At 46.9% G+C, this 11,033-nt stretch overlaps 1 protein-coding gene and 1 long non-coding RNA gene across 4 annotated transcripts; one reads left to right on the top strand and one right to left on the bottom strand.

The window, feature by feature from the left end:
• Positions 1-964: 964 nt before the first annotated feature.
• Positions 965-7,389, top strand: Eral1 (Era like 12S mitochondrial rRNA chaperone 1). 3 transcript variants are annotated; one of them, XM_020178293.2, is made up of 10 exons: positions 965-1,242; positions 3,032-3,159; positions 3,284-3,361; positions 4,904-4,950; positions 5,146-5,207; positions 5,368-5,480; positions 5,570-5,818; positions 5,939-6,088; positions 6,213-6,293; positions 6,408-7,389. In XM_020178293.2, the coding sequence occupies exons 1-10, from the start codon at positions 972-974 to the stop codon at positions 6,528-6,530; spliced, it is 1,302 nt and encodes a 433-aa protein (XP_020033882.1). In that variant the 5' UTR covers positions 965-971; the 3' UTR covers positions 6,531-7,389. The 3 variants fall into 3 exon arrangements, with proteins under 3 accessions (XP_020033882.1, XP_073902583.1, XP_073902584.1); XM_074046483.1 differs by lacking the exon at positions 965-1,242 and adding an exon at positions 1,285-1,390; XM_074046482.1 differs by lacking the exon at positions 5,570-5,818.
• On the bottom strand, positions 7,390-8,142 carry LOC109695650 (uncharacterized). The gene is made up of 2 exons (XR_012438700.1): positions 8,088-8,142; positions 7,390-7,960 (listed from the first exon to the last, which is right to left on the bottom strand). It is a non-coding gene; the product is annotated as an uncharacterized lncRNA (long non-coding RNA).
• Positions 8,143-11,033: the final 2,891 nt, after the last annotated feature.

The raw sequence follows: 11,033 nt of genomic DNA on the forward strand, positions 1-11,033 counted from the left end.
ATCGCAAGAAAAAAAGTTTTGAGAGGCTTAAAAGATTGAAGCCACAAAGGCCAATGTTAATCCAGCCTCAGGCTGCTAGAGTGGTATAGGAGATCCTTGTGCTGCTAAGCGACTTTAGCCTTTGTAGACTGCTTTTGTTGTTGTTACTGTTAAATTTTTTTTTTTTTTTCCTCCAGAAAGGAGGAGAGAGTAGCTGGTATTTACAGAAGGGAAATCCGGGCATGCTGCTCGACCAGAACGCCGAGAAAAGGGCCACTGCTTACATAAGGAAAGCATACTAGGAAGGTGGGTTTTTTTTGTTTTTTTGTTGTTTTTTTTCCCGGTAGTACTGGTGTTTGAACTCAGGGCCTCACGCTTGCTAGGGAGGCGCTCTACCACTTGAGCTATTCTACCGGCCCCTGGGGAAGTATAATACTAAGTAAAAGGTGAAGACTGCCTGAAGCCACCACCGACCGCTAGGCCAAGCCAAACTGGGACGGGGAAAGAATCCAGCAGTCCCGAGGTTGGAAATGACAAAACAAAACAAAACAAAGCAAAACAACCTTCCGGCGACAGGAGACAAAGTGCTCTTTCCCACGCCCTCGACCATTCCTCCCGACATCTGCGGGGCTCTGCAGCTGGGTGCAACCGGGCCCCAGGAGGACGATTTCTACCGCTTAGCCTGCTGGGAGATGTAGTCGTTCAGAAGACAGAGCCGGAAGGGCCGCTTCCAAAATTTTGGCAGGAGAAAAAAACAGAATATGCATGGTAGTCCAAAACAATTGTCATGCTAACACAGATTCTAAATACTACACATTTTTGTCTTTCCTTAGTCTCCGCCAGTTTCTGGAGCGGCTGGTCTCCCACCGACGCCCCAAACGTGTCTGTTCTGTTTGGACCGATGTAGTTTTCTTCTATTCGCTGGTTTGTTCGCCGCTTTGTCCAATCGTAGGTGCGCTGCGGCTCGGTTCCCAGAATGCTTTACTGCTGTAATGGCTGCCCCCGGCCGATGCGGAGCTAGGCTTGCTCGGTGGGTGTTGGGGGTCTGGTGGCTGGGCCCAGCCACCGCGAGGGGGTGGACAGCCCCGCTCCGGTCACTTCTAGGCCATCAGAAGAGGGGCGTAGGCACTACTTTCTCTGGTCCCCGCCTGGCCTCGGCTTCTCGCCGTTATGGCCAGGGCTCAGCCCTGGACCGCTTCCTCGGATTCCCTCAGCCCGACAGTTCGCTGATTTCTTGCGTCCCCGCGGTGTCAATGTACAGAGGTAAAGAGCTCGGACAAAGTTTTGTTTCTTGCTTGCTTTTTTTTTTTTTTTTTTTTTTTTTTTGTGAGGCAGGATCTTACAGTGTATACCAGGCTGGCCTCCGACTACAGATCCTCTTGCCTCAGCCTCCCAAGTGCTTGGATTACAGGTATGGTGGTTAGGCTCTCCTGGTGGTGTCGTGGTTTTAGCACTGAGAGTACCGTGTGGGGGAAACCCACAGTTCCTGTGGAAATTTGAGGCTCTGAGAAAGACGAGTAGTGAAGAGTTTGAGAGTGAGAGGAAAGAGCACGAGGCAAGACCGAGTTGTGGTTCTCTGCCCACATATCCCAAGCAATCTCGATGCATTAAATGCATGTTGAGACCCATCTACTTGTCAAGACACTAAGTCACACAAGGAACGGTGGTAAACCCCTGCAATCCTAGCACTAGGGAGATAGAGGCAGGAGGATCTCGAGTTGCAGGCCAGCTCCAGCAACAGGCAATATGGGAAGAACCAGGCTCAAAACAAAAACAAACCAACAACAATAACAACAACAACAAACCGTGAAGTTAAACCTGGGAAATAATACACTTTATTCTTAAAGCAGCACAGACTAAAAGTCTGGTTAGGGAGGCTGGACACTTTATTAGCATATAATTGTACCTGGGCAGCCAGGTGCTGGTGGCTCATGCCTGTAATCCTAGCTACTCAGGAGGCAGAGATTAGAAGGATGGAGGTTTGAAGCCAGCCCAGGCAAATAGTTCACTAGACCCTATCTCAAAAATACCTAACACAAAAAAAGGGCTGGTGGAGTGGCTTAAGCTATAGGCTCTGAGTTCAAGCCCCAGTACCACAAAAAAAAAAAAAGAAAAAAAAAAGTTGTACATGGGGGATACATTGACATTTTCATATGTACTTATAATGTGTTATTTAGATTCACTCCTTACATCATTCTTCATCTCCCTTCTTCCTGTGGACACTGTAAATTGCAACACAGTGTAATAAGGAAAGACTGAGAAAGTTTGCAAAGCTAGAGATGGATACATTTTAGGCTTTTAGTCTACTTGTATGATTCATTCTCTCTCTCTCTCTCTCTCTCTCTCTCTCTCTCTCTCTCTCTCTCTCTCTTCTCTCTCTCTCTCTGGATCAATCCAAGGCTCTTGGGGGTGCTACGCAAGCACTCTTACACTGAACTACATTCCCAACCCACCCCCAACCTTTTTATTGTGAGTCAGTGTCTCCCTATGTTACCTAGGTTGATCTCAAACTCCTGGACTCAAGCAATCTTCCAACTCAGCCTTTTGAGTATTTGAGACACAATAGCAAGCCACTGCACCCAACTAGTTCATCTGTATTTTAGCACTTGCACGTACATTTCCCAGGCACACCTGCACAATCCAATTACATGAGTATCTGTCAGCTTTGTTGGGTTGGTTTTGGTTTCTTGAGACAAGCGTAGCTGGCCTTGAACTCAGTGATACTCCTGCCTAGCCCCCCGCCCCGCCCCAAGTGCTGGGATTACTTGGTCTTTCCTGAGCAGTTTTTACACAATTGCCAACTGTCAAAAGAAAGCTATAAGTAGGTACCATTAATGTTAATTTCACTTGACATAGGAGAAAACTAAGGAGGTTAGAGAACTTGATAAAATCAAACAAAGTAAATGCAAAACTGAGTCTTAAAGTTAGGTGTAAATGACTTCAGCCTGGTACACTAAATCTTGTATCTTTCCTTTGTGGGTAGGCAGGGCTGAGCACCTGACAGGGTTTTCAGATTGCACTAGGTCTCACTCCTGTCCCCACCCAAACACAGGTGAACAGGATCTCCTCTTGGTCCAGTCCCCTGACATGCCTGAGAATCCCCGGATCCTACGAGTGGTACTCCTGGGAACCCCAAATGCAGGGAAGTCAACGCTCTCCAACCAACTGCTAGGCCGAAAAGTATGCTGTGCCTTTACACGCCCCCCCCCCACACACACCCTTTTATCTCTCGTTTCTTGCTTTGCCTTCACTGAAGTGTCCTAGCAGGATCTGTGATCTCACTGAGACTTCTTTGTTCCTGCAGATATTCCCTGTCTCCAAAAAGGTGCACACCACACGCTGCCAAGCTCTGGGTGTTATCACAGAGAAGGAGGCCCAGGTGGTAGGTAACTGCAAATAAAGTACTGGAACTAAGCCAGGGGTGGGTGGGTGGGGGAAGTGAAACTAAGTAAGTCTCCCTTACCATTGGGCTTAAAGAAAATGATACTAAGCCAGGAGCCGTGGCTCACGCCTATAATCCTAGCTACTCAGGAGGCAGAAATCAGGAGATCAAGGTACAAAACCAGCAAGGGCAAACAGTTCTCAAGACCCTATCTTGAAAAAAACTCATCACAAAAAAGGACTGTGGAGTGGCTCAAGGTGTAGGCCCTGAGTTCAAACCCCAGCATGGCAAAAATAAGTAAGTAAAGAAAATGATAATTTAGATTCACTTATCTGAAGGAAAGAGTCTCCTCTTCCTTAAGTCTTGGTGTAGTTCTGTTTCATCTTTCCTCCCTTTGCCATCTAGTCTGAAGTATGTTTCTTTCTTTCTTTCTTTTTTGGAGTACTGGGGCTTGAACTTAGGGTCTACACCTTGAGCCACTCCACCAGCCTTTTTTTTTGTGACGGGTGTTTTCAAGATAGGGTCTTGTGAACTTTTTGCTCAGGCTGGCTTTGAACTGCAATCCTCCTGATCTTTGCCTTCTGAGTAGCTAGGATTACAATCATGAGCCAGCAGCGCCTGACTTTTTTTTGTGTGCATGTGATACTGGGGATTTGAACTCAGGTGCAAAGTAGGTACTTTACCACTTGAGCCACATTGCCAGCTTTTTTTGCTTTAGTTATTTTTCCAGTAGGATCTCCTGTTTATTCTCCTTTTTATGGCCCAGCTAGCCTGTACTGTGATCCTCCTATTTATGCTTTCTGCATAGCTGGGATGACAGGCCCATGCCACTAAGCTCAGCTTTTTTTGGTTGAGATGGGGTCTCTAGAACTTTTTGTCCCACCTGGCCTCAAACCATGATCCTCCCTATGTTTACTTTTTTTGGGTGGGACTGGGGTTTTGAACTCAGGGCTTCAGGGCTTCACACTTGCAAAGCAAGCACTCTACTGCTTGAGGCACACTTCCCTCCCAATCTTTACTATTTCTTAATCTTTCCTTTATTCATAGTCATCATCTTCCTCTGGGATCCCATCTAGAATTAAAACAATGCTCAAAGGTAAAAATTTAAAGTTAGCAACAGTTTGGCCTAAGGGAGGGAAAGCTGCCGACATGAAGATGTCCTCTCTGTGATACAGCTTATTGGTAGAGAACTTACTTAGTATGTATGAGGCCCTGGGTTTGATCTCTAGCACCACAATAAATAAATAAATGAATGAATGAATGTATGTCCCAGTAGCTCACACCTGTAATCCTAGCTACTCAAGAGGCAGAGATCAGGAGGATCAGTGTTCAAAGCCAGTCCCAAGCAAATAGTTCCTGAGACCCTGTCTTGAAAAATACAGCACAAAAAAGGGCTGATGGAGTGGCTCAAGCATCAAGAGTGCCTACCTAGCAAGCATGAGGCCTTGAGTTCAAACTCTAGTACTGCCAAAAAAAGAAAAAAAGTTGGCTTTCACCCAGTCATAATCTTTTCATCTGGGTATCTTTCTTTTCTGATTTTAGATTCTACTTGACACACCTGGTATCATCAGTCCTGTTAAACAGAAAAGGTATTTGCTGAGGAAACAGGTGGTGGTGGTGGTAGCAGGGAGGTAGTGAAGAGGGACTGGGAAGAGTCTATTATAGGGGCTGGAAAACCTCCTTATCATACCCCATCCCTTATCAAAAATGCATCAGTCATAAGATCTGATCTTATGATCTGATACATGTCTGTTCCTTAAACCTGATACATATCTGTCCCTTAGGCATCATCTGGAGTGCTCTTTGTTGGAAGATCCATGGAAGAGCATGGAATCTGCTGATCTTGGTTAGGCTCAAGATGGGAATCTAAAGCCCAATTTACAGGGACTTTCATTCCCGGTAGTTTGGGGGTTGAAGTTTGGCCAGAGCCCATACCATGGAAGTTGTACATCAGTAAGAAAGAAAGGTCATAATGTTGTTCTTCTGCCTACCCTGCCATCTTACAGTTGTAGTTCTTGTGGATGTCTCAGATAAGTGGACTCGGAACCAGCTCAGTCCCCAGTTGCTCCAGTGTTTGACCCAGTTCTCCCAGATCCCCAGTATCCTTGTCTTGAACAAGGTAAGCACTGTTCACCTGAGGAAAGAGTCTACTTCCTTCCAAGGCTGCCATCTTGCTGACTACACACTTTGCTCATTCCCTGTACCTAGGTAGATTGCCTAAAACAGAAGTCAGTTCTCCTAGAACTCACAGCAGCCCTTACTGAAGGTATAGTCAATGGTAAGAAGCTCAATATGAGGCAGGCCTTCTGTTCATACCCTGGCACCCATTGCCCCAGCCCAGCAGCTAAAGACCCAAACACACAGCCTGTGGCAAACCCTCAGAGGATCGGCTGGCCCTACTTCCAAGAGATCTTCATGTTATCAGCCCTAAGCCAGGCGGATGTGAATATACTAAAGGTCAGTTAGACTTGGCCCTAGTCTTTGGTTTCTTTCATGTTAAGATAGGCCTCAGGTTTCTCCTAGAAATAGGGAAGTCCTGATTGGGGTTGAGAGGTCCACCTTTCCCTCTGCCTGCAGCAATACCTCCTGGCACAGGCCCAGCCAGGCCCCTGGGAGTTCCACAGTGAAGTCCTCACCAACCAAACACCTGAAGAGATCTGCACCAACAAAGTCCGAGAGAAGCTCCTAGAGCATCTACCAGAGGAGGTGCCCTACAGTGTACAGCAGGTGCGGGCAGAGACCAAAGGGGTCTGAGACCAATACACCAGGCGCACACCCAGAATAGTATAACTGGGTACCAGGAGCCAGAGTGATGGATCTGTCTGACTAGTCATAATGTCTCCCTGTACAGAAGACAGTATTGTGGGAGGAAGGACCAAGTGGGGAGCTAGTGATCCAACAGAACCTTCTGGTGTCCAAAGAATCTCATATGGTAAGTGAAGCTAGACTTGGAGGAGGGATAAAGACTGGATTAAGCAAGGGTTCTTTCCCCTAGTCTGGGAGCCCTGAGAGTAGGACTGTGTCTTTCTCTCTCACCCACTCTCAGAGAATACTGATTGGTCAGAAGGGCCATCTGATCTCCCAGATTGCACAGGAGGTGGGCCGCGACCTCATGGACATCTTCCTCTGTGAAGTTCACATCCGTCTCTCTGTGAAACTTCTCAAATGACCACCCTTTATTGCCCCTTCCAGGGCATTCCATCTCAAGTTGCTGACAGTAGTCATTGACTAGAACTGCCTCTGCCTAGGGAGTCTGCAGGGCCTGGTGAGGGGCACGGACACTGGCCAGCTGCTAGCTGGCCTGGCTTTGCTGAGTCTCTGCCCAGCCTTGTGTCCTTTGGAGGAACGAACTTGCCTTACCTCAGTTCCTGGGTAGTTCCTTTGTTTGGGGCCACTACTACATAGATCTCAGAAGTTGGCCCTGTGGTGAGAACAGTGGCCTTCTGCCCCAGCTGGCATTGGGCCCAAAGTCTCCCTGTGTTGCCAGTTATTAGCAGGGAGGAGATCTTTCTCTTCTTCCCATAGTTCCACCACCTTGAAGCTGCATAAGGACTCATGTTTCTTTTCTTTTTTTTTTTCTCTCTCTCTCTTTTGTTTAAATAGTGAAAATGATAGTACAGTTTAATAGGAAAGGAATATCCTTTCAATAGACTGAAAGCAGGTCATCTCTAGAGAGAACAAGAACAACCAAACCCATATTTTATTTTCTTGTTTTTTTTCCTTTTGGTGGGACTGGGATTTGAACTCAGGGCTTCACATTTGCAGAGCACGCACACCTCCAGTACATTTTTGCTCTGGTTATTTTAGAGATGCAGTCTCAAGAACTGTTTGCCCTGGCTGGCCTCAAATTATAGTCCTCCCAATCTGAGCCTCCCAAGTAGCTAGAATGACAGTCATGAGCCACCAAAACCCAGCCCTGACTTTTGTTTCTTGAGTGAGATAATCTGCCACCTGCTCTCCCAAACCCTGTTCCCGCCCATCCAATCCTCTGCCCAGCCTCAAATGCTAATAAAGTTATAAGACAAGTATCTGGTTCTTGTGTTTATTTCTTTAGAACAGGGAAGAGATTCAGACCCCAGTGTCAAGAAGAGAAATTCCCTCACCCCATCCCCACGTTAGACTGGAGTTTCCCTCCTTTCCAGGAGGCTGCTCCAGGATCCTGAGCTCTCTTCCTGGCACAGCTTCTGGGAAGAGCAAGAGAACCGTTACCATTACTAAACTCAGTAATGGTAACGGTTTCTTCGCCATTCTCAAGTGCCCTGGCAGTCGGCAGGCTGTGACTGGCTGAGTGGTGAGCCCCTTGGGCTTGAAGGTTCTCCCCTGCCCTCTTCAGGCTCCAGAGCTGGGGGTACCCAGACTAGTACATCATCTATACTGTAGTGTCTAATCACAAACTTACAGTATATGATGATATCCCAGCCAGGGCCCTGCAGAAGACTCAGGAAGCAGCCTTGGGGAGCACAGGGGCTGGGGCCAAGGTGAGGGACATACACAGCTTCCCTGCTCCCTGTTGCTCAGCTCCCTCTCAGGCCAGCATCTTGATTCTGGTCAGGCTCAGTGCAAGAGACTTAGGAAAAGAGGAATGGTTTGATGAAGCCCCTGCAAAGATAAAAGTCTGTTGATATCTCTTAGGGACCCATAGTTAAACCAGAAGTAATATACTGAAGCAGAAGGCTCCCCTTTAGTCAGATAAACAAGCAGACAGGAACCAGAGAGGAACCCTTACCTGGAGCTGGAGCTGGAGCTGCAGACTGGAAGATCTAAGGAAGTAGGGAGATCCTGTCTTGTCTCTTCACTCAAACTGCTTGCCTTTTAACCCATTTGCTCCTCCCCTGGGTGGGGCACTTTTCCCGGGTTTTAGAAGGCCCTACCTCTTAACCCTTCCACCACTTGACTTCATGGAGAAAGAGTCACTGGTCCCTCTCTCTATTAGGCTTTGGTTTGTTTTTTTTATTGTTGGTTTTTGTTGTTTGTAGTACTGGGGTTTGAACTCAGGGCCTCACACTTGCTAGGTAGGCGCTCTACCACTTGAGCCACTCCCTTAGCCCTGTTTGTTTTGTAGTGCTGAGGACTCATGCATACCAGCAAGTGCTTTACTACTGGCTACACCCCCAGGTCACCCCCATTCTTTTTTTTTTTTTTCTAGTGGTGCTGGGGCTTGAACTGAGGGCCTACACCATGAGCCACTCTACCAGCCCTTTTTTTGTGATAGGTTTTTTTGAGATAGGGTCTTGTGGAACTATTTCCCCTGGCTGACTTCGAACCTTGATCCTCCTCCTAAGTATGTAAGATTACGGGCGTGAGCCACCGGCACCCAGCCCCTAGTCCCATTCTTTTCAGCAGGAGGACCTTGTTAGTCCTAAGGCCCACCCTTCACCCCTATCCTATGAAGCTGGTCATCTGCTGGCCTGCAGAAGACAAAAGACAGCCTCATCCCATTCTTCAAGGCTTGGTTGTTGTTTGGAGCCCTTGCTGAAGACCATTGTTTTGTTTTTGGTGATGGTGGGGAATCTCTATAGAACAGAGAGGGTTCCAGCAGCTGGGTATGTGTAAAGTCTATCTTGGAGCACACTCACAGGATCTCTCAGCCTAAATGTCCCTTCCTAGGCCCTGCCTGTGTTTATGCTGAGTCCAAGAACCACCTAGGTAGGCAGAGAGACTCCTTGCCTACTACTGTTCCGTTAAGGTCCCTGGATGAGGGTTATTCTGCTGGGAGACTTAAAAGAGGATGGATATCCAGCTCTTGTGGGAACCACCATAAGAGTGGCAAGGTGCCCATTCTTCATGTATGGTGAGAGACTGGCACTGTATTCTGGTACTGTTTGGTTCCTTGCCTTTGGGGAAGCGGAGATTCCTTGGGTAGAAACTCCTCAAAGCAGGGTCTCCATTATTTATCTTCAGTCTTGGGGATTCTCCCTCTCCTTATCCTAAACAATGTAGTCCTCCCCTCTGCAGGGGCAAACTAGACCAACATGGGGGGTGGGAAGAGAGACCCCAACCTTCTTTTGATTTTTTTTTTTTTTTTTTTTTTTTTTGCAATACTGGGGTTTGAACTCAGGACCTCATGCTTGCTTACTCTACCACTTGAGCCACTCTACCGCCCTAGCTCTGGTTAGTTTGGAGAGGAGCACAACTGTGATATATATCCTATCCTCTGCTTAGCATGATCTTCACTCCTTTCTTGTCTAGTTAACTTGTTTCCTCTTCAGATCTGTTACTTCCACAGGGAAGTCTTCCCAGTCTTTCTATTTAAATCCCCATTATAGGCTTTATTCATGTGGCTTTTGTGTATGCATGTTGCTGGCGATCAAACCCAGGGCCTTACACATGCTAGGCAAATACTCTACCACTGAGCTACATCCCCAGCCCTACTTGTGGATGCTTTACAATAATCACGAGGGCCTGGTTTATTTACCAATGTGTCTCTAACCACGTAATCACTACTGTACTAAGTAAATGTTCATGTTGAATGATTGACATTAAGCTTAGCCTAATATATGAAAGAAAAGAGACAAAGCTGTGGCTCTCAGAGAAGCCACATCCCCTCTTAGATACTGCCTGTTCACTTTTATAATGGGAATAATAATAGTCCCCTGTTCAAAGTGTTGTGAGAACTAGGAAATTCCAACTAGTAAGGTACTTTTTTTGTACAGTGCTAGGGCTGAATCACAGGAGTTCAAACAATTTAATTCTCATCTCACTCCCTTCCCACAGGGACCCACTGAAAGCCATGGGGTGGGCTATTGTTGGACAATGGAAAGCCCATGGAATATTCTTGTTTTTTGGTTTTTGATTTTTGTGAGATTGGGTTTGAACTCAGGGCTTTGTACTTACAAAGCAGATGCTTTACCACTTCAGTCACGCCTCCAGTCTGTTTTGCTCTGGTTATTTTGGAGATGGGGTCTCGAACTGTTTGCCCAGGTTGGTCTCAAACTGCGACCTTCCCAATCTCAGCCTCCCAAATAGAGAGTACTACAATAAGGTGTGAGCCACCTGTGCCCGGCTCAGCTTGTTTGTTTTGAGAAAGGGTCCTCACTATGTATAGCCCAAGTTGTCCTCAGACACCCAATTTTCCTGCCTTAGCCTCCTAAGTGTAGGGGTTATAAGTGTGCACCACCATGCGAAGCTTCTATTGAATATTCTTGATGGCAGTTTGGGACTATTGAAACTCCTGGTTTAGTGGTGGCAGACCCTGAGTGACAGTCTCAGCTCACTGCATCCAGCTCTGTAATTTCGGACCTAGTTCTCTCAGCCTCCATTTCCTCAAATGTAAAATGCCTTATATGGTGATTATGAGGTTTCTATGAGGTTACTGAACTCTACCTCCCAGATCAGAGCCTAGCTCTTGTGGAATGATGCCAGTTTCTTTCCCCACTTCTTTCCTCTGTCTCATTCCCTAGCTGAGTGACTGGGGGCAAGTTGCACATCTTTGGTGGTGATACATACTTCACCAAGTTGTAAGAATCAAGTAAGAAACATAGGTGAGAAAGCATCATCATCCAGGTGTTCTAGCCAGGTAAGGAATTATCATTGTCTGCTCTTGCCTCCCTCTGAACCCCTCTCTGTCCTGTAACTCTCCCCAGGCCCCACAGACACTTAACTCCTCTACCAGGGTGAAGAGATCCTGTACTGGGCCAAACTTAATGCCACTCACTGCTTCTGCCTAGTCCCT

This window comes from Castor canadensis, chromosome 11 (genome assembly GCF_047511655.1).
Source record: "Castor canadensis chromosome 11, mCasCan1.hap1v2, whole genome shotgun sequence".
Taxonomy (NCBI): domain Eukaryota; kingdom Metazoa; phylum Chordata; class Mammalia; order Rodentia; family Castoridae; genus Castor; species Castor canadensis.